We start from the raw sequence: 23560 nt of genomic DNA on the forward strand, positions 1-23560 counted from the left end.
CCGGTGGTGCGCAGGGATTATTCCATATGGGATGCTGGGCATTGAACCCGGGTCTACTGCATGCAAGGCATATGCCCTACTGCTGTGCTATTACTCTGGTCCTATATTGGCAGTTTAAAAGTCCTCATTACTCTGAATTTTGAATTCTAGTTTTTTTATTTGTCTTGAGGGGGCCACACCCCATGATGCTCAAGGGTTACTTCTGGCTATGAGCTCAGAAATCTCTCATGCTTGGGGGAGCATATGAGAGGCCAGGGTTTGAACCCCGCCCCGTCGGTCCGTCCTAGGCTAGTGCTTCCAAGGCCTTACCTCTAGTGCCACTGCTTTGGCCCCTTAATTTTTTTGTTTGTTTTTGTTTTGTTTGTTTTTGGGTCACATCCAGCAATGCTCAGGGTTTACTCCTGGCTCTACGCTCAGAAATTGCTCCTGCCAGGTGCAGGGGGACCATATGGGATGCCGGAATTCGAACCACCGTCCTGCTTGCAAGGCAAAACACCTTACCCCCATGCTATTTCTCTGGCCCTTCCTTAAGATTTTTTTTAACTTTTTTTTGATGATGTCATATAGCTATAAATTGTTATATTGTATGAGCTATAATCTATAAGTTAGTCTATAATTTTTTTTACCACATTTGAATTTGCCATTTTCAAGTTTTTCTGTATTCTTACTTCTATTCTTACATCTAGTTTCATTACAGGTTTCAGAGGGTTTTCTTTTTTCTGTTCCTTCTTCAGACTGTATATTTAATTTTTCATTTGTATTCATTTCCACTAACCCTTCCTTGAAGCTATCTTATTTGTAACAACTCCATTTAGTGAATATTTTGTTTCTATAGTTTGATTTGTTGTTGTTGTTGTTTTTGGGTCACACCCAGCACCTCTCAGGGGTTATTCCTGGCTCTACGCTCAGAAATCGCTCCTGGCAGGCTCTGGGGACCATATGGGATGCCGGGATTCGAACCACCGTCTTCCTGCATGCAAGGCAAACACCTTGCCTCAATGCTCTCTCTCTGGCCTCATAGTTTGAATTTCTAACTGAGATTTTACACAAGGAGGATAAGTCTTTGTATACATTTTGAATAAATATTTATTATACTTTTAGAATAAATATTCAATGGCTCATTTATTGACTTTGCCTAACTACATTATTTGAACTGTCACCATGTCAGTTTCTATATATTTCTGCCTATTTGAAACTTGTGAATGCTACATTATCGAGATTGCTTTGTATCATCTACCTTGGATCATTTATTGTCCTATCAGATAGTTAAATTTTTGTCTCTCATTTTGCACTTATATAGGTTTAATTTCATATCTGTTTAGGGAAGTCCTTTGAAAAAACCATATAGAATTCCTGAGCCTTTCTAAACTTGGTGCGATCTTCTTTCTCAGAGGATCTTCAATGAAAGTCTTGGTGTTTTAGGCCTGGTTAGGACAGGGTAAACATGGTAGAACTGACCCCAAGTGTCGTCCTCTTCTTTAAGGTGTGGCCTTTCTGGTTTCTTAGGTAGAAGCCCAGGGAGGTGAGCAAATCTTCATCCCCACTGGCTCAGCTGGAATTCTCTCTCCCAGAACTACCTGACCTCCCTCTAGTTTCTCTCTTCCATTGCCAACTTCATAGCAGCTACTCTGGTAAGCCTTGCATAATCTCATCCTGTGCATGTACATCCCAGATGTTGACTGTGGACTGTGGAGTCAGGAGACCTCGGTTCTGTATCTTTCCATATCTCTCTAGTCCTGCTCCCTGACCTTATCTCCACCTCCACCATTTTCATTCCAGAGACCTTGCACCATGGATTCAAGCAGCATGGTAGCCCCGAACCTTGATGCTGTTCTCTGCTGAAAGAGACTTTCTGTCTTACACTGATTTCCAGGTGTTTTCATCAGATAACGTTTATAAAGCGCTGTCTTTTTGGTGCTTTCAAAAGGAGTACAGAATTTCTTGGCTTGTAGTTCAGTGACATAATACTGTTGCTAAATTTATTTCTATCTTGTTTCTGTTGTGGATACAAGCAATGTGACATCAGTTACTTATGATTGACAAGGGAAATAAACCTCTGTTCCTCTTATTTTTGGACTACACCCAACAATGCTTGGGTTATTCCTGGTCTACATTCATTCAGGAATTACTTCTAGTGTGTGGGGCCTGTTTTGTCGTGTGTATAGCAATCTCCCTACTTGCTTTACTGTCTGTCTTTCCCATACTTGTGTTGTACCTTGATATTTGCCCTCAAGATTGCAGTTTTGTGTATTTGTAGATTGCTTTTGAAGATCTGTATGGTTTGAGAATATTTGCTTAAAATCTGCAAAAGGGCTTGAGAGATCATACAGGTGTTTAAGGCACTTGCCTTGTGTGGAGCCAGTCATTGTTTGAGTCTCTAGCACTATACATACGGCTTGCTAAACACTTTAAGCTGTATCCCTGAGCACAGTCAAGGTGTTGGCCCCACCCATCCAATATAAAACATTTTAAAAAGATAAGATGTTGGGGCTGGCGAGGTGGCGCTAGAGGTAAGGTGTCTGCCTTGCTAGCGCTAGCCAAGGAAGGAGCACGGTTCGATCTCCCCCCCCAACTCAGCGTCCCAAGCCAGCGGCAATTTCTGAGCGCTTAGCCAGGAGTAACCCCTGAGCATCAGATGGGTGTGGCCCCCCCCAAAAAAAAATAAGATGTTGTTGATTGTGATTTTGCATAGCACTGTACATTAATATTTTTTTGTTTGTGTTTTTGTTTTTGGGTTACACCCAGCAGCGCTCAGGAGCTACTCCTGGCTCTATTCTCAGAAAATGTCCCTGGAAGGCACAGGGGAACATATGGGATGCTGGGATTCAAACCACCGACCTTCTGCATGCGAGGCAAACACCTTACCTCCATGCTATCTCTCCGGCCCCTCTACCTTAATTTCTTCTTCTTCTTCTTCTTCTTCTTCTTCTTCTTCTTCTTCTTCTTCTTCTTCTTCTTCTTCTTCTTCTTCTTCTTCTTCTTCTTCTTCTTCTTCTTCTTCTTCTTCTTCTTCTTCTTCTTCTTCTTCTTCTTCTTCTTCTTCTTCTTCTTCTTCTTCTTCTTCTTCTTCTTCTTCTTCTTCTTCTTCTTCTTCTTCTTCTTCTTCTTCTTCTTCTTCTTCTTCTTCTTCTTCTTCTTCTTCTTCTTCTTCTTCTTCTTCTTCTTCTTCTCCTCCTCCTCCTCCTCCTCCTCCTCCTCCTCCTCCTCCTCCTCCTCCTCCTCCTCCTCCTCCTCCTCCTCCTCCTCCTCCTCCTCCTCCTCCTCCTCCTCCTCCTCCTCCTCCTCCTCCTCCTCCTCCTCCTCCTCCTCCTCCTCCTCCTCCTCCTCCTCCTCCCCCTCCCCCTCCCCCTCCCCCTCCCCCTCCCCCTCCCCTCCCCCTCCCCCTCCCCCTCCCCCTCCCCCTCCCCCTCCCCCTCCCCCTCCCCCTCCCCCTCCCCCTCCTTCTCCTTCTCCTTTTTTTTTTGGTTTTTGGGTCACACCAACCACTTTTGGTCCTGGATCGGCTGCTTACAAGGCAAACACCACTGTGCTCTCTCTCCAGGCCCTGTTAATATTTTCTTAAGAGAGATTTTTGATGGAACATCTTCTTTGGAATTAGGTGGTTTTTTTTTTTTTTTTTTTGAGTTTTTGGGCCACACCCAGTGACGCTCAGAGCGCTCAGAAGTCGCTCCTGGCTTGGGGGACCATATGGGACCCCGGGGGATCGAACTGCGGTCTGTCCTAGGCTAGTGCTGGCAAGGCAGACACCTTACCTCTAGCACCACCGCGCCGGCCCCTGGAATTAGGTTTTTAAATAAAATATTGGGTGCATAGTTAAATTTTAGAGGAGAAACTCAGTTCTTCTAAATTTAGTATAGGTTCACCCAGAAAGTTTAAATAAAGTTAAATAAGAATATTGAATTTTGGTATTCAAAAATTTTAGAGACTTGTAACATAGATGGTTTGGACTTTGGATTTTACAGCTTTATGATGGTGTGAAAGCACTGTATATTTAGTAGAAGTGGCACTTTAGTTTTGGAATTCTGAGCTTTTTAATACTTTTGTGATTGAGGCCGTCTTGAAATTTGACATTGTTCAGTGTTCAGTATGTTCCTTGACTTAGCACTTAGACTACTTTGCTTTCTCTGTAATATAGGCTAACGTGTTTTGAGTAGACTTAAGGTAGACTAGATCAAAGAATGGTGTGGGTAAGGTTATTTCTATTAAACGCGTTTATGATTGAACTTCACCCCATATTTTAAATTAAGAAATAATTGTATGTGTAGTTGAACCTGGGTGTTTTTTGTTGCTCAGTATATATAGATCAAGAGTTACTACTTTGGAAGAACATCACCAAACTTTTTTTTTTTTTTTTTAGTTTTCTGGTAAATTTATCTGAATTGAACTTTGGGGGTGGGGTGATCACACCCGGCAGTGGTGAGGGGTTACTCCTGGCTCTGTGCTCAGAAGTCGCCCCTGGAAGGCTCAAGGGACCATATGGGATGCTGGGATTCGAACTAGGGTCAGTCCTGTGTTGGCCATGTGCAAGGCAAACGCCCTACCACTGTGATATCACTCCGGCCACGGAACTGAACTATTTTGATCTTCATTCTAGCTCCTCATATTAGTCTTAGAATCTGTTTTATTTGCCTTTTTGTTATTAATTGCATGGTCAATTATTTTCCTATTTTTGCTGAACACTTTGCTAAAGTTCTGACTTTATTTGTGAACATGCATGATTGGGTTTTAAGAAAAACCTCAGCCTCAGACACCATCTTTATACTAAGTCTACCATTTCTCTCATATGCTAGTTTCTTTAATTTTGGTTTTTGGGGCTACAGCCTGCAGGACTAACTTCTGGATCTGTGCTCAGGAATGATCTTGTGTGGTGAACTTGAGTGACTTTGTGTGCTGCCAGGCACGGGGATCAAACTCAGGCCAGCTTTCTGTAAGGCAAGCCAATAATTTTCTATTTTAAGTGACAGGTGTTTCTTTCTGGCTATAGTTGAGGGGATTCGAACCACCATCCGTCCTGGATCGGCTGCATACAAGGCAAACGTGCTGCCACTGTGCTATCTCTCCGGCCTCTCCTAGAAGCATTTTAAAACAGAAGTTTAATATTCTCTGATAGCTTTTAAATATACCACACATTATTAGTAAGATTTAGTTAGGCCACTTATCATCACATTATCACTGTGACTTAAATCTTTCCCCCTTTATTTTGTCTTAGAGTTGTTTTCAATCTGGTGCATCCCCACTACTTGGTTAGTGGAAATAGCAAGATAATTGTGTGTCTGGGGATCCCAAACAGAGTATCTGGTATCTTCTCACGTTTGTGGGCCAGGGCCGAACCAGCCTCGTGCTTACTTATTAACATTCTATCACTAAACTATTCCTTTCTCCACCAGCCCTCCCCCCACCCACGAGTCTATAAGAAACTTATTAAGAGTTTATGTTTTCCTTTTATAAAAATTTTTTGGTGACTTCTGGCTTAGTGTTTTTGGGTCACTCCTCGTATTGTTTGTGAATCCATGTCATACTGGGGTTCAAAACTGGTCCTCCTTCCTGTGAGGTAACTCTAGCCCTCTGATCCACCTCTCTGGTCTGGTTTGGTTTGTATTTGGCGGTGGGGCCACACTGGTGATGCTGAGGCGTTACTCCTAGCTCTGTTGCTCGGTATAGCTCTTTACCCACTGTGCTATTTCTCTGGCTCCTGGTTGGTACTTTTTAGCTGCCTGTCAAGTGTTTTGCTTCCTCTCAATCTTTCATCTGCCTCTTTTATTTACTTCTGTGTTTTCTAAATTTTACATTGAGTTTATACAGTATTTGTCTTCTATATTGTTTATGTTACTTAACACAGTCCCCATAAGGTTTTCTCATGTTAGGGCAATTAGGACGGTATCATTTTTATTTAGGTTGGAGGTGAGGGTTCCAAAGCAGTGTTTTAGGGGTCATTACTGATGGTATACTCAGTGGTACTTGGGAGCCCATGTGATGCGGGCTAATGAAGTTTATTTATCTGTTTGTTTTTTTGTTTTGGGCCATACCCAGTGGTGCTCAGGGGTTACTCTTCGGTCTGTGTTCATAAATCATTCCTGGCAGGCTCGTATACAGGGTGCTGGGGATTGAACCTGAGCTGACCATGTGCAAGGCCTTACCCGCTGTGTTATTGCTCTGGCCCCCAGTAACTTTTATTTTTAAAGTAGTTCAGTATAGTATTGTTATACATACATCCATTTTTTAATATCTGTTGACAAACACTTAATATCTTGGCAATTATGAAAAATGCCACATTGAATGATTGGAATGTAGATATCTTTTTTTTTTTTTTTTTTTGGTGGCTTTTTGGGTCACACCCGGCAGTGCTCAGGGGTTACTCCTGGCTCCATGCTCAGAAATTGCTCCTGGCAGGCACAGGGGACCATATGGGACGCCGGGATTCTAACTGATGACCTGCATGAAAGGCAAACGCCCTACCTCCATGCTATCTCTCCGGCCCCGGGATGTAGATATCTTTTTTTTTTTTTTTTTTTTTTTTTTGGTTTTTGGGCCACACCCTGTGACGCTCAGGGGTTACTCCTGGCTATGAGCTCAGAAGTTGCTCCTGGCTTCTTGGGGGACCATATGGGACGCCGGGGGATCGAACCGCGGTCCGTCCTAGGCTAGCACAGGCAAGGCAGGCACCTTACCTCCAGCGCCACCGCCCGGCCCTGGATGTAGATATCTTAACATGACAGTTTTCATATTCTTGGACTAGCAAGTATTCCTACTCTTTCTTGGGCCACACCCAGAAGACATTAGTGGGCACTCCTGGCTCTGTGCTTAGGGGTCACTTCTGGCAGGCTCAAGGGATATATGAGGTGCCAACAATTGACTCTACAACAGCCATATACAAAGCAAGTGCCTTACCATTTGAACTACCTATTCTTTGTTTTTTGAGCACTCTTCATACTGGTTATACTTAATACTGTTTCATAGCAGTATTCATAGCATTATGATGTTTTGCCCAATGGTATCCCTGTATGTGCTGAATATATGTGTTGAATCTTCACGCCTACTGAGGGTAGGGTATGCATGGCAAGGCCCCTGGATGCTAGGGATTGTATCTAGGAGCCTTGCATGCATGCCCTACCCTTAGTTTTTGAGCCACATTCTGTACCTTGGAATATTCTTATTTTTGCTTGTATTTTTCTGCTTAAAATACTTAAAATACTCTTGTTTTATTTGGGGGGGGGCACACTCAGAGGTACTCAAGGTTACCCAATGGTGCTTTGGGGGCCACGTGGTGCAGGAACTCTACCTAGGCCTCCTGGATGCAAAGCAAGCATCTGGTTAAACCATTTCTGGTCCCCCCCCCCCCCTTTTTGTTGTTTCTTCTGTTTTCTTTTCCATGTCCCTCCATTACAATACAGACTAGGCTTAGATGAGGTATATATGGGGTGGATTTAGTTATCTTCTTTCTGCACTGGGTATAAAGTGCATATAGCCAACGTAACTATTAGAAAGCCTCTCTTTGTTTTTTCTTTTTCTTTCTTTTTTGGAGCCACTGCTGGGAGTGCTTAGGAACCATATGGGATGCTAGGGATTGAACCCAGGCTTATACTTTTTTTTTTTTTTTTAAATCAGACTGGCTGTACTTTTTTTAAAGAGTTTTTTTTTTTTTTTTTTAGGTTTACCACGGTTAAAGCAAAAAGCAAGTGCCCCTACCTGTTGTACTGTACCTCTGGTCCTGATTCTTTTTCACTATCCTTTTCAAAATTTGTAAATATTGAGGCTTTCCTAGGTTACTCTCAGGCCTCCTGTGCTGGGAGCTAGCAGTGACCTCACGTTATTCCAATGGGATCACTCCTGCTAGTCTCAGAGGGCATGTGTTGTCGAGCCTTTTCAGGTAACCGTCTCCACCATTTTGGGGCCCTCCCACATCTAGTGGTACTCAAGGATTACTCCTGGTGTTGATCTGGAAACTTTATATGGTGCTGGGGATCATACCTGGATTGGTTGCACACAAGGCAAAGTACCTGTGTTTTGTAATATTATCATCCCCAGTTCCTTGTCTTTGAGTTGGTGTGAGGTTTTAGTCTAACTTGTTTTTACTTTTTCCTTCCCCCCTCTCCTCCCCTCAGGCTTGATTGCTCTGCCCCCTATATCTTCCTCCCTCCCTCCCTCCCTCCCTCCCTCCCTCCCTCCCTCCCTCCCTCCCTTCCTTCTTCCCTCCCTCCCTCCCTCCCTCCCTCCCTTCCTCCCTTCCTCCCTTCTCCCTCCCTCTCCCTCCCTCCTTCCTCTCCTTTTCCTCTCCCCCTCCTTTCCCTCTCCCCCCTCCTCTCCCTCTCCTCCCTCCTCTCCCCTCCCCTCCTTTCCTCTTCCCCCTCCTCTCCTCTTCCCTCTCCTCTCCCCCTCCTTTCCCTCTCCCCCTCCTCTCTTCCCCCTCCTCTCCCCCTTCTCTCCTCCCCTCCCTTCCCTCCCCTCCCCTCCCTTCCTCTCCTCTCCTCTTGGTTTTTGGGTCACACCTGGCAGCACTTCAGGGACTACTCTTGGCTCTAATGCTCTGAAATCGCCTCTGGCAGGCTGGGGGTGGGCATATGGGATCCAGGTCTGTCCTGGTCTGCTGCGTGCAAGGCAAATGCCCTACCACTGTGCTATCTCTCCTAGTTATAGATGTGCCCTCTACTTATATTTTCCTAGTGATATGTGATGAGTGTTATCTCATGTGTCCGTGGAACATCTATATGTGTTTTGTTTTGGGCTACCTAAATTTTTTTTGAGAAATTTTTTTTTAGTTTTTGGGTCACATATAGCAGCACTCAGGGGTTCCTCCTGGCTCTCCGCTCAGAAATCACTCCTGGCAGGCCTGGGGGAGGGGGCCATATGGGGTGCTGGGATTCGAACCACCGTCCTTCTGGATGTAAGGTAAAACACCCTACCTCCATGCTATCTCTCCGGCCCTTTTTTTGAGAATTTTTAAATGTTACCTTAAAATTGTATCAATGGGAGAGATTTTGCTATTAAAAGTTGATATTGGGGGCTGGAGAGATAGCATGGAGGTAAGGTGTTCGCCTTGCATGCAGGACAGTGGTTCGAATTCCGGCATCCCATATGGTCTCCCGAGCTTGCCAGGAGCGATTTCTGAGTGTAGAGCCAGGAGTAATCCCTGAGCGCTGCCGGGTGTGACCCAAAAACAAAACAAAACAAAAAAAACAAAAGTTGATATTAAGATAAATCATGTATGACTAGTAAAGAATTGCTGAAAAAGTTTAAGTTGACTTAAGCTACAAGTCTTCATTTCCAAATCTTCCTTATTGTGTTTTTTGTTTGTTTGTTTGTTTGTTTGTTTTTGGCTGCAGTCATTGGTGCTTTGAGGTTACTCATGTAAGACTTGGGTTGGGGCAGGGCACCACCATTTAGGATTCTGGGGATCGAACACAGTTCAGCTGTGTGCAAGACAAATGCCTCCCTAGCTGCTGTTTTATCACTCTGGCCCCATATTTCCAAAATCTCAATAGTAATTTTTTGTTGTTGTTAGTTTTGGGCCACACCCGATGGCACTCAGGGGTTACTCCTGGCTCTGCGCTTAGAAATCACTCCTGGCTTGGGGGACCATATGGGACACTGGGAATTGAACTCAGGTCTGTGTTGGGTTAGCCACGTGCAAGGCAAACGCTCTACCGCTGTGCTATTGCACTAGCCCCTCAATAATAGATTTTTTGTTTGTTTGTTTTAAATTCTGTATTTGATTTCATCCGAAGGTACCAGTTTTTGGAAGAAGCGTTTCAAAACCAGAAAGGTGCAATTGAGAATCTACTCGCTAAGCTTCTTGAGAAGAAGAACTATGTTCATTTTGCTGCTACTCAGGTGCAGAATAGGTAAGTATGTTGCCTTAAAACTATAATTTCACCCAAAGTAAAAACGTGGGTTCAGATAAAATTTGTTTTCCTTCTATATTGGGAACCATTTGGAGTGTAGTATACCTTTAACTAGGTAGATTTAATTCACCCCAGTTTTGACTATCCCAAAAGATGTGTCTTTTGGGCTATATATTTTACTATTTTAAAATTTATAAGGCTCTCATCATAACGAAGCCATAGTTAAATGTATCAAATTATATCATTATACAAGGAAGGTTGAATTATAAATTTTAATTTAAGCTCAGACACTTTATGGATGAGGTGAAAGTTTAACCATTTGTAAAATATTTCATTTTGTCAGCTTGTAAGTAGCATTATAATATTTCTTAGTACCCTTAATTACTGAAAACACAACAGTCTTTGTTATAGTTAATCCTCAAAATTTAACTTGTTGCCTTTTTAAAAAGAAACCAAGAAATTGGTTTTGGTTTATTTCTAAGTAATATAAATATTGATTAAAGCCTGTGGGTAGGTTTTATAAATAAGTAAATTTAATAAACTGGGACTCCTAAGTGTTGAAATCACTCAGGTATTATAATTTGTGGGGAATGTTAGGGTATCAGACATAAGCCTCATACATATAAAGCATTTGCATTGTTGCTGAGCTGCATCCTAGTCTCCGGTGCTGGCATAATTATAACTTATATACGTATTCTGGACTTATAGGCAGCATTAATATGTTACTTATCAGATTCACAAATATTGGGACTTTTAGATAATGTTAAAATTCATCACTTTATTACTTATAGCCCATTGGAGAAGAAAAAAGAAAACTGAATTTGTGAAGGAAATGAAAATAAGTAGTGTTATAACCAGACAATAGACAGCAACACATAGAACATAACATCATAAGAGCTACTAGAACGAGAGAGAGAGAGAGAGAGAGAGAGAGAGAGAGAGAGAGAGAGAGAGAGAGAGAGAGAGAGAGAGAGGGAGAGAGGGAGGGAGGGAGGGGGGAGTGTGGTCTTTTTTGGGGGGGGCTCCACACTCTAGGTACTTGGGGTTACTTTTTGCTTGGTGCTCAGAAATCACTCCTGGAAGGTTCAGAGGACCATATGGGTAAGGCAAACATCCTATCCACTGTGTTCTCACTTTGGGTTTTCTTTCTCTGGCTAACCTGGGTTTGATCCCTGACACCCTGCTAACCTGGGTTTGATCCCTGACACCCCATATGGTTTTCTGCGCCCACCAGGAGTATAATTTCTGAGTGAACCCCTGAGCATCGTTGGTTGTGGTCTCCCAACAGCCCAGTCTGCAGCCAAAAAGCCACCACACAAAAATATCTCAGTGGGCTACTTTAGGAAAATGGAGAGCTCTTTAGAAGTGTCAAATCATAAATACATGAGCTAACATGCACACACATTGTGGATAGTTCTTGTGGAGAAGCATGACTTTATATTGGTGTTACATAGGGGTCACGATAGTGGATAGTTATAGCATCTTACAAATTGCAAATGAATTTCCTTTAAGCAGAAGAAAAGTGAATTGGTATGTTTTAGATTCCCCTATTTTTGATAGTTTTAAACATATATATTGCATGTATGTTCACACATCTGTAAAGAAATAGAACAAGAGTTTTATATTACAAAACTACAAAAGAATTGAGAGATTAATGATTCACCAGGTGTTTAAAAAAGCTGAAACTCCTATTATGCTTTCCTTTTTACAAGCATTCCTTAATCTGTCTTAATTTTTTTAATGTACCAAAAATAAATCTTCATAGTCAGGCTTTTATAAAGGACTTTATTAAATCCCCTGGGACTCTACTTTATTTAATTGATGCCTGTTTTCAGCTTGTTTGATGATTTCAGTCTTTGGCTGAATGAGTTATTTTAAATTTGATTCTTGCATTTTTTTTTTTTTTTTTTTTTTTTTGTGGTTTTTGGGTCACACCCGGCAGTGCTCAGGGGTTATTCCTGGCTCCAGGCTCAGAAATCGCTCCTGGCAGGCACAGGGGACCATATGGGACGCCGGGATTCGAACCGATGACCTCCTGCATGAAAGGCAAACACCTCACCTCCATGCTATCTCTCCGGCCCCGCATTTTTTTTTTTTAACACTAGGAATTACTCATTGACAAAAAACTTGCACTTGGTATTGAAGTACAAAAGGAAAGGAAAAATAGTATTATGGCTTGAGAGTATATTAAGAGTTAACTCTTTCAGACTTGGCAGGCGAAATCAATTTAGGGATTGAAAATGTGAGTTATAATGGATGTAGAAGCAGAATATAAAGTTCACGGTTATCTACGTTTTATAATGGTGCCCCACCCCACCCCCGTTTTGCAAATAGCAGGGTATTAACTGTTTCGTTATTCACAGCCAAGCTTTTATAACTGTATGATCATTATAGCTGTTTCTAAAGCATTTAACATCTTTACTTCATTTAAAATGAATTGAAAATGTTTAATGCTCTTAGAGTTCATAATAGGAAATTTTCTGAGAAAGTTTGAAAGGGGGGAGTGTATGATAACCATATTTGAGTTACTAAATTACAAGTGTATACGTGCTAATAAATGCTTTTAAGCTCGATGCCTATTTAAAAGATAATTATTGGTTGTAACATTATTCTTTGCGCACCTTTTTAAAAAGCATTAACATTAAATAGGACTAATGTACCAGATTTGACATGAGCAAGCAATAAGTGGTACTTCTCTATTACATGTCAGAGGAGCCTAAAGGAGATGCCACCTAAGTGAATAATCTAGGTCTTTTGATCTTTACTTAAAAATACTCAGCTCGGGGCCGGGCGGTGGCGCTAAAGGTAAGGTGCCTGCCTTGCCTGCGCTGGCCTTGGACGGACCGCGGTTCGATCCCCCGGTGTCCCATATGGTCCCCCAAGCCAGGAGCAACTTCTGAGCACATAGCCAGGAGTAACCCCTGAGCGTTACCGGGTGTGGCCCAAAAACCAAAAAAAAAAAAAAAAAAAAAAAAAAAAAAAATACTCAGCTCATTTTTGTATATGTACTTAACTAGTTTGGACCACGGTGACCGGTCAAGTCCGCTGAGACATACATAAGGTGTACGTTTTGGTAGAGGTTCAATTTTAATTACTCGGTTAAGTGCCCATTTGGATGAATTTCTGTAACATTGATGATTCCGAGAGGGGATCAATTTATAACCTAATGATGCATTTCTCTTATTCAGGATAAAAGAAGTAAATGAGACTAACAAACGAGTAGAACAGGAAATTAAAGTGGCCATTTTCACCCTTATCAATGAAATTAATAAGAAAGGAAAATCTCTCTTACAGCAGCTAGAGGTACGGTTCAAAGCCAAAGTCAAACAAAAACTGCTTCTCTTCTCTGTAGCTATTTTCAATGTTTATTGAGACGATTTTTAGATGGGTTTGGGGGTGGGTTTGGAATTCAAGTAAATTACAATTTTTTTTTTATTTTTAAATACGAAGTTCGTTTATCTCGCAGGCCTATTTAATAATACTGATTTAGCTGTATAAATTAGGATAGTGTTGTCCTTAGGAATGAAAAAATTTTCATTAAAATGTGATGTAAGAAGACCCAAGTATTCCCCACTCCAAGATAGGACCTTAATATAATTTCTACATAGGAAAGTATATTGGGATTTAGCAGGGATCACTTTATTCCTAAAATATTCCATTGTTTTGCTAAAAACAATTCTCATTGTGAAATTCTTTTCCTAGGATGTTAAAGAAATATTAGTTATGTACAAATCAAAGTGTCATTATTGAATTTTTTTTTCTGTTGAGGCGCAATTCTGATATTAAAAATACTTGTACAGTGGGTAAGGTCAGGCTCTTGGCCAAGTCGTATTCAATCCCTTAGACCCCAGAGCCCATCAGGAGTGATGCCTAAGCACAGATCCAGGAATAAATCCTGAGTCACCGCTAGGTGTGAGTTCTTACCTCTTGCCCCCCAATAAAAACAAAACCAAAAAGTACTTGTACATATTGTTGCAGTTGGACTTTCTTTCCTTTTGTGCATCCAGCCAGTTGCATTTAAAAGTAGTTATTTTTTCTTCAAAAGGAGTTTAAAGAGATCATTGAGCTGCTTCTGTCTTGACTTCATTAAATACATTTTAACTGATTAAAGTTCCTTTTTGCCTGTTTATGGTTTTTGAGCCACACCCGCTGGTACTCTGGGACTGTTCTCCACCCAGTGAGTGGGAGCTGCTGCCTGGAAGATCTGAGGGACAGGCAAATGGGGCTCTCACCTGGACCTGCCTGCTGAGCAATGTCTCTAGTTCTTTGTGTTGTCTCCAGAGCCTCATTTAGTTATTAGTACCTTGAAATTAGTTCAAGGACTTTGCATGCCTTGTTGGGGCCGGAGAGATAGCATGGAGGTAAGGCGTTTGCCTCGCATGCAGAAGGGCAGTGGTTCAAATCCTGGCATCCCATATGGTCCCCCAGCCTGCCAAGATTAACCCCTTATTGTCCCCAGGTGTGGCTCAAAAACCAAAAATAAAAAAATAAAAGAAAGATAAGAAGATTGTCTTATAATCAAAATAAGTAAGCTGACAAATTGAGTATATTTATACATTAACATGAAACGAGCACTTGTTTCATTAGGGAAAAATCAAGTTAAGTGGGTTTGTAAGAATGTTGCCAGGTTGGCTCTGGAGAAAGCAGCTTCTTTTCCCTTTGCAGCATTTCCCCAGCAAATTGGTGTTGCCTCCATCCCTCATTTATTTGTTTATTCTGTATGAACTTGTGTCATGCCATATAAGGTTTCCTAACTCTTATTTTTTTGGGGGGGCCCTGTAGTTACAATTTTTCACTTTGGTATAATGAAGATGAGATTTGTAACTTCAGGTCACACCAAAGGAAGGCATTGATGAATACAGCTTCTCCCAAATGGAGTGATCAGAAAAGGTCCTTTTAATTTTTTTTTTAAGATTAGGTAACAATGCCATCAATTATGTGTTTGATAAGTCTAATGGAAGGTCTTAAATGATTTTTTTTTTAAAATGAAGAGACTCAAACTAATACTTTTTAACGTGGGAATGGCTTATATATTTAACCTAGAGAAATGTTTTACTTTTGTTATTGAATAGTGACAGTCTGGTCAACTTACACTCCATAAAAGAATCCAGGCATTTCTTTTTTTGTTTGTTTGTTTTTTGTTTTTGTTTTTTGTTTTTGGGTCACACCTGGCCACACTCAGGGGTTACTTCTGGCTCTATGTTCAGAAGTCGCTCTAGGCAGGCACGGGGGCCCATATGGGACACCGGGATTCCAACCAACCACCTTCGGTCCTGGATCGGCTGCTTGCAAGGCAAACACCGCTGTGCTATCTCTCCGGGTCCAGGCATTTCTTTTTTAGAATGATTTGATTAAGTATGATGGAAATGGTGAAATCATTATTCTTTACACAGAGAACTCTTCAGTGAACCTCTTGCTCTGTTTCAGAATGTGACAAAAGAGAGACAAATGAAGTTACTTCAGCAGCAGAATGACATCACAGGGCTTTCTCGGCAGGTGAAGCATGTCATGAATTTTACAAACTGGGCAATTGCTAGTGGCAGCAGTACAGCGCTGCTTTACAGCAAACGACTGGTAAGATACACTGCATCTTGGTTTTTCTTTAAGTCAGTTTTAGTGATAATGTGTCATTGACATTCAGTGATCCGCATCTGTCACCATGGTTTTGGATTTGACCATTGTAATTATCACCATATTGAGATGCCAAAAATTTCTGTGACCCACAAAAGATTTCTTGCTTTAGTCTACCCTGACTTCAGAATCTTCCATCTGATTCCTCCCTCTCCTTTTGTAGAATTTCATATCAGAGTATACGGTATTTACTGTTTTGGAGATACTGGATACTGTGATGGTGTTTATCAGAAATATAAGCTTGTGTAACTGGATTGTGAGTTTTTTTTTTTTTAACACAGCTGTCTCATCTGAAACACTGTGAGGCTAACTTGAGCTTTTATATTTTTACTTTGTATATTTTTCTCAAGTGATACTTTATTTTAAGAATAATGTGAATTTTTTTCCCTTTTAAGATCACTTTTCAATTGCGCCATATTCTGAAAGCACGTTGTGATCCTGTCCCTGCTGCTAATGGAGCGATCCGTTTCCATTGTGACCCCACCTTCTGGGCAAAGAATGTAGTCAATTTAGGTGAGAGATGATTAATCTTACGAACGTACGTCCGTTGAAACTCAACTAGAGGAAAGAATCTCCAGCAGATTTGAGAAACTCAAAGATAACTTTCACAATGAAATTCTTGGGACATATTCTCTTCACTAGAAACACATCTAAGCTATGCTGATTGTATTCAGAATGTCGAGTCGTCTGTATAGTTTTATTTAAATTTATTTATTTTAACTTTTTTTATATCTCTAAGATTTGATACAGAAATCTTAGCATATGGGTCTATATTCTCTGGAAGAATTTCTTAAATGCTTAGCAGTTTGTATATTTACCACATTGCCCTCTAAAGGAGCACTTCTAGTAGGCTGATGAACCTGACAGTCTGGTCCAGAGAAATGCTAGAAGAATACTTTTGGGGGCCTGTGCGACAGCGGTAGGGCATTTGCCATGCACGTGGCAGATCCAGGACTGACCTGGTACCATATGGTCCCCCTAGCCTAGAGCCATTTAGCCAGGAGTAACCCCTGAGCTTCACCAGGTATGGGGGTGGGGTGGGGGACGGACTCAAGAAAGAAAGAAAGATACTTTTCAAGTGGAAAAGCTTTTGTTACTCCACAGTATGGACCTAAGGACTAGAACTGAAAGTTACAGGAAGGCAAATGGAGCAATTTAAGACAAACAAGGCTTACCAGCATCAGAAATTATTTACAGCTTGAGTAAACTCACTTTCAGGATAGTTAAGTTCTCAATATTTGAGATTTCTTTTTGTTTTTGTTTTTTGTTTTTTGTTTTTTTGGGGGGCCACACCCGGCAGTGCTCAGGGGTCAGTCCTGGCTCTCTGCTCAGAAGTCACTCCTGGCAGGCACGGGGGACCATATGGGACACCTGGATTCGAACCAATCGCCTTTGGTCCTGGATCGGCTGCTTGCAAGGCAAACGCCGCTGTGCTATCTCTCTGGACCCAATATTGAGATTTCTAAAGTAGAAGTGTCTTTATATTTGATTTCTTAAAGCAGTATGAAACCAACTGTGTAATCAGATTTCCCCGTAGCTTAGAAGGACATCGTAAAATGTTTTTGTGTCTAAGTATAGCCATAACATTTTACAGGACTGTAAAAAAAAAAAGGCAAAGGACAAAGAAATTTCAGATCTTTTGTGTTCTACAAAGCGCCCCTCCCTCCTGCCTTTTTTTTTCTGGCCCACACCTGGTGATGATCAGGGGTTACTGGCTCTGTACTCAGAGGTCACTCCTGGTAGGCTTGGGGGATCATGTGGGATGCCGGGGATTGAACTGGAGTCTGTCCCTGGTCGGCCATATGCAAAGCCCTACTGCTGTGATTTTGCTCGAGCCCCTGTACAAAGACACCCCCCCCACACACACACACACACTTTTTTTTTTTTTTTTTTTTTTTTTTGGTGTTTGCTTTTGGGTCACACTCAGGAGTTCTCAAGGTAACCCTGACTCTCCACTCAGGACTTCTGATGTTGCTCGGGGAACCAACCATATGGATACAGGGATTAAACTCAGGTTGGCTACATGCAAGTTAAAGAAATGTTCATGTTCTGCATCATTGCTTATTCTCCTTTTGTTTGTTTGTTTGTTTTTTGGACACACCTGGTGGCGCTCGGGTTAGTCCTGGCTCTGCTCTCAGAAATTATTCCTGACGGGCTCAGGGGACTTGTGATGCCAGGTATTGAGCCTGGGTTGGCTGTGTGCCTGCCAAATGCACTGTCTGCTGTGCTATCACTCTGGCCCCGATGCAGTTCTTAACCTTCTGTTCTGTTTTAGGTCTAGATAGCCAACTGTAGGTTAATATAAGACTTCCTAAAAATCGCTGATTTTAAAAAGTGGTTGACTCTTGATAAGTAAAGATAACTATCATTTATTTGTTTTTTTTGACCATACCCAGTGATGTTCAGGGGTTACTCCTGGCTATGTGCTCAGATGCCAGGAATCGAACCCAGGTTCGTCCTGGATTGGCCACATGCAAGGCAAATGCCCTACCACTGTGCCCTACCACTCTAGCCCAGAAAACTCATCAGTGCCTTAAAACTTTTAATATTTCCACAGAAGATAGTTATGTAGCAATGCAGTGTTCTGTTATATACATTTCAGCAATTTTAGGGAACATGGAATTAATATTAACCCCTCTTGAGTGTCCTTAAGTTTTGCCAGGAGAAAATTGATAGGAGTTGACTAGATGGGCTGCCTGTTTCAGCTCCTTAATTTTCTGTACAGTTAAAGATTAAGCAAGATAGCATAAATCAAAGCCAGTAAATAAATAACCCACATTTAGTTATTTGATGTGGGGCTGTCTAGGTCTCTGATTCTTGAAATATTAAAACTAATTTATATCCCTGCTGTACTGTTGGAAACATTGAGTGTTGGTAGTTTGCAGAGGAAAACGAACGTTGCTTAATCTCTGAATTAGATAATTTCATTGATTATATGTTTTGAATTCTTCAGGTAACCTAGTAATAGAGAGTAAACCAACTCCTGGTTATACTCCAAATGTTGTAGTTGGGCAAGTCCCACCAGGGACAAACCACATTAGTAAAACTCCTGGACAGATTAACTTAGCCCAACTTCGACTGCAGCACATGCAGCAACAAGTGTATGCGCAGAAGCATCAGCAGTTGCAACAGATGAGGATGCAGCAACCACCCGCATCTGTGCCAACGACCACAACTACAACGCAGCAGCACCCTAGACAAGCCACCCCTCAGATGCTGCAGCAGCAGGTGAGCGCTGTCCTTCTGCTTGCTTGATAGGAGCTCAGGAACTTCAGGACCCTTATTATATAAACGCATGTGAAATCAGTGTTCTGGATTACAGTGATAGTAGCATGGGTAAGGCACATGTCTTGCCTGCTGTTGACCCAGGTTTGATGCCCAGCACCACATAGGTCTCCTTGAGCACTACCAGGAATACACCCAAAGTACAGGCATAATCCATGAGTCCTGCTGAGTGTACTCTTCCCTGTGATCTTTTTCTTACCCTTTTTACACCTGTACACTGGCTTCTATCCTGCATGCCAATCCACAGGCATGCAGTGGTGACCACCTTGGCCGACAGTCAGTGCTTTTCAGTTATCTGTACCTGCTGACCAGGACGAACACTGGTGGATTGGTGGTTGAAGAATGCTAAAATATTCCTTTTAGAGCTATTAGCTCAATGTTCCAAGTATAAATGTTTGCCCTGTGTCTGGCAGTGGTGAAGGGTAGTGAGTAAAGATCATGCAAAAAAAATGATGAACCCACTCATACTTTGTCAGTCTGTAAATTTATATTTTTGACCTCCACATCCATTCTTTTTAGTTTTATGCTAGAGTGGGAGAAAGAATGTGCACGTCTGACTTTGTTCCTAGGGGTCACTTGTGTTGTTGGGATTTCAGCCATTGTTGCTGCCACATGTGACACAAGTACCTAACTTTGTACTGTCCAGCTTGCTCATGTATTGCTTCTTCCCCTTTTTGGGGGGGAGGGTGTTTCGGCCTCACCTGGTGACGCTCAGGGATTACTCCTGGCTACGCACTCAGAAATCTCTCCTGGCTTGAGGGAAACATATGGGTCCGTCCTAGGCACAAGGCAGACGCCTTACCACTTGCGCCAGTGCTCTGGCCCCCATGTATTGCTTCTTTTTTGTTACTTTCGTTGTTCTTTCAGGCTGAAAAGCCAGGATGTTTCTGCCTAAACTTTAATAAGCTCTTCAGGCAATTGCTCAAATGAGAGCTTGATAAAATTCTCTTGACTCTTTTTCACCTGAGGAGTTATTTTACAATCTCATTTATATAAACCTGTTGCACATATCAAACATTTACATACAATAAATAATAAATTCATTTTAAAACAAATTTCTCGAGGCCAGAGAGATAGCACAGCGGTAGGGCATTTGCCTTCCATGTTGCCGATCCAGGACGGACCTGGGTTTGATTCCCGGTATCCCATTTGGTTCCCCAACCTGCCGGGGTGATTTCTGAATGCAGAGCCAGGAGTAAACCCTGAGCGCCTCTGGATGTGTCCCTTCCTCCCCCCAAAAACAACCAAATTTCCCACTACCCAATATCCATTATTTTAATGAACAAAGGTTATAAATAATTCCCATTTTTGAATCTTTATTGCTTTCTTCTCCTTACCCAAACCAAAACTACTAATATAGTATTGGATAAACTCATATTATAGGCTTTAAATATGCATGAACTACTTAGAGGTAAAAAGAATCCTGTTTTGTCACTGTTTTGGTGGTTTAAGTTTTGCCGTGGTATTTTATAATTGAAAGATAAATTCATTTTAAAAAATACTGTTGCAAGTATCACAGATGACCACTATCTGTTTATATTTGGTACAGAGTACATTTTCTGTTGTTCTTTTGTAGCCTCCAAGATTGATCAGTGTACAAACGATGCAAAGAGGGAACATGAACTGTGGAGCTTTCCAGGCACATCAGATGAGATTGGCTCAGAATGCTGCCCGGATACCAGGGATCCCCAGGCACAGTGGCCCCCAGTACTCCTTAATGCAGCCACACCTCCAAAGACAAGTATGCCTAGAGTTACATTTGTAAGAATCATACAATTTTAAAACTAAAAGAGACACCATCTTTTAAAAACGTGACTGTGTGTGAGTGCACTTGCACACATGTGCGTGTGGGTAGGGGGTGGGTGTATCTTCTGGCTCCCCAATGTAAACCTACAGGTACATTTATATTTAGTTTTTTTAAGAATTTTGATCTGATTAAATCCATATATACTGCTTAAGGAAGACTTCTGAATCCAGTCTAACCAATTTATTTTGCAAAAGTGGAAAACAAGAGTTGCTTGATATTGACGCATAATCACGAATTAAAGAAATACCAAGATGAGAGTTCCCTGAAATAGTTCCTACGTTTTGAACCTAATTGGGAGGGTTTGGAGAAAGTTGTGTTATTATGTAATTTATTTACTTTTTGCAGTTTTTATTCACTAATATTTCTATTATTATGTACATATGCTTATTCTTAAAAATAAGAGTAACTGGGGACAGAAGGATATTATAGTGACACGATGACACTGGTTGTTTCCTGAGATTCACTCTGTTCTTGTGTCTCTGTCTTGTCCCCCTCCCCAACTGCCTGAACAAATCCCTTAGCACAGAGCTGGGTGTAACACCCGAGCACCCCCGGTGTGGGTCCTCCTCCACATACACACAAAAGAGTAGTTAGTGACTTTTGTGGAGGGCACACCTTGAAGCACTCACAGGTTACTCCTGACTCTTCATTCAGAAACTATTTCTGGCAGGCTCTGGGACCATATGAGACGCTGAGAATTGAACGTGGGTCAACTGCGTGCATGGCGACCACCCAGTGTACTGTTGCTCTGGCACTCATGTTTTATCTTTTATTTATGGGGTCGGAGTACTAGCATAGTGGGTAGGGTATTTGCCTTGTAGTGGCTGACCACGGTTCATCCCCAGTAATCCCATATGTCCCCTGAGCCTGCCAGGTGTAATTTTTGAATGCAGAGCCAGTAGTAATGCCTGAGGGCTGCTGAGTGGGCCCCCACCATCCCTCCAAATTGATTCTATTTACAATTGGATTTTAATAAATTTTTATGGTTTTTGTTTTGGGTCCATACTGGCTCTGATCAGGAATAACTTCTGACAGGGCTCTGGGGAACCATATGGAATTCTGAGAATTGAATTCAGGTCATTCATGTGCCTGCAGACAAACACATTGTCTACACCACTGTCTCCTTGGCCCTACATGTCTTTTCTAATCTTTGAATATATTTTTCATAAAATGTATAAATGGGCTGGGGTGATACAGTACAGTAGGTAGGGCATTTTGTCTTGAATCTGGCTGACCCAAGTTTGATCCTTGGCATTCCATTCCTGGAGCCTGCCAGGAGTCTCTCTCATTTTTTTGGTTTTTAGGTCACACCCCGCAGTGTTCAGGGGTTACTCCTAGCTCTGCACTCAGAAATTGCTCCTGACAGGCTCGGGGACCATGTGAGAGAGATGCCAGGATTTGAACCACTGCCCTCCCTGGACCGGCTGTGTGCAAGGCAAATACCCTCTCCCCTGTACTATTGGCTCCTCATCTTCGTTGTCTTAAATGATGTGACATAACAGTTGCACTGAAAATTACTTAAGTGAGGCCAAAGAAATAGCATGGAGTTAAGGCATTTGCCTTGCATGCAGAAGGTCAGTGGTTTGAATCCTGGCATCCCATATGGTCCCCCAAGCCTGCCAGGAGCGATTTCTGAACGTAGAGTCAGCAGTAACCCCTGAGCACTGCCGGTGTGACCCAAAAACAAAACAAGAAAAGAAGAGGGAGGGAGGGAGGGAGGGAGGAAAGGAAAGGAAAGGAAAGGAAGGAAGGAAGGAAGGAAGGAAGGAAGGAAGGAAGGAAGGAAGGAAGGAAGGAAGGAAGGAAGGAAGGAAGGAAGGAAATTACTGAAGTGTCATATTTACAAATTACAGGGCTTGCTTTGCCTGAAGTCACACAGCATAGAGTTAGTAATGTCATTTTCCATTTGTAAATTCATTGCCTTTTCGTCTTTTACCTTTTTTTTAATTAATCTTTTTATTTTTGGGCCACACTCGGTGATGTTCAGGGGTTACTCCTGGCTGTGCACTCAGAAATGGTTCCTGGCTTGGGGGACCATATGGGATGCGGGGTGATTGAAATGTGGTCCGTTCTAGATTAGCACATGCAAGGCAAAAGCCTACCACTTGCGCCACCGCTCTGGCCCCTCATTGCCTTTTCTAGCTATCAGTTATAAAATCAAATAGCTGCTTTTGTTCCTTTATTTATTCGCTTTGGGGCTTATCCAGCAGTGTTCAGGGGTTACTCCTTGCTCTACATTCAGAAGTTACTCCTGGTGGGCTTGGGTCAAACTCATGCAAATCACTCTACTATCACTCTGGCTCCAAAGAACTGATTTTTTTTCCATTGAGGCATGATTGACATGTTTATAATAGTTTTAGTCATGCCACTTTATGATTCAGTATTTGCATATGACAAGATGATCACAGATACATCTTGTTAATGTCCCTCTGTCCCAGATAAGGTTTTTTTTTTTTTTTTTCAATGAGTCCTTTTTTTGTGGGGCTGGGGTTTGGTGGTCCACACCCAGCAGTGCTCAGGGGTTACTCCTGGCTCTAAGCTCAGGAATCACTCCTGGCAGGCTCGGGGGACCAAATGGTATGCCGGGATTCGAACCATTGTCCTTCTGCATGCAAGGCAAGGCAAATGCCCTACCTTCATGTTCTCCGGCCCCTGATGAAGACTTTTTGTGTTTGTTGTTGTTTTGTTTTGTTTTTGAGTCACACCCTGTGGTGCTTGGGTTGCTCCTAGCTCTGCACTTAGAAATTACTCTTGGCAGGCTTGGGGACTATACAGAATGCTGCGGATTGAAACCAGGTCGGTCACATGCAAGGCAAATATTCGATTCTATGCCAGTGGTGGGCAATCTTTTTTTTTTCAACTGAGTCAAATCTCGCCAAAACCACGATTGAAATTTATTTTGAGAGCCACATTTTTAAAACCTAAAAAACTTAGGATGGTGCACTATTTTTAGTTCCAATAAGTTTTTATTGAGAATATTCTGCATGCAAGTATCCAC

The 23560-nt window shown here is 42.0% G+C and overlaps 1 protein-coding gene across 1 annotated transcript in view; it reads left to right on the forward strand.

Moving 5' to 3' along the window:
* Window positions 1–23560, forward strand: part of TRIM33 (tripartite motif containing 33) — a 116470-nt gene that overhangs the window by 67364 nt on the left and 25546 nt on the right. The window contains 6 exon segments of the mRNA XM_049766027.1: window positions 9723–9839; window positions 13028–13142; window positions 15267–15413; window positions 15866–15983; window positions 18424–18698; window positions 20332–20496. Of these exon segments, the coding sequence (XP_049621984.1) occupies window positions 9723–9839; window positions 13028–13142; window positions 15267–15413; window positions 15866–15983; window positions 18424–18698; window positions 20332–20496 (937 nt within the window).

This window comes from Suncus etruscus, chromosome 19 (genome assembly GCF_024139225.1).
Source record: "Suncus etruscus isolate mSunEtr1 chromosome 19, mSunEtr1.pri.cur, whole genome shotgun sequence".
In the NCBI taxonomy this organism is placed as follows: Eukaryota; Metazoa; Chordata; class Mammalia; order Eulipotyphla; family Soricidae; genus Suncus; species Suncus etruscus.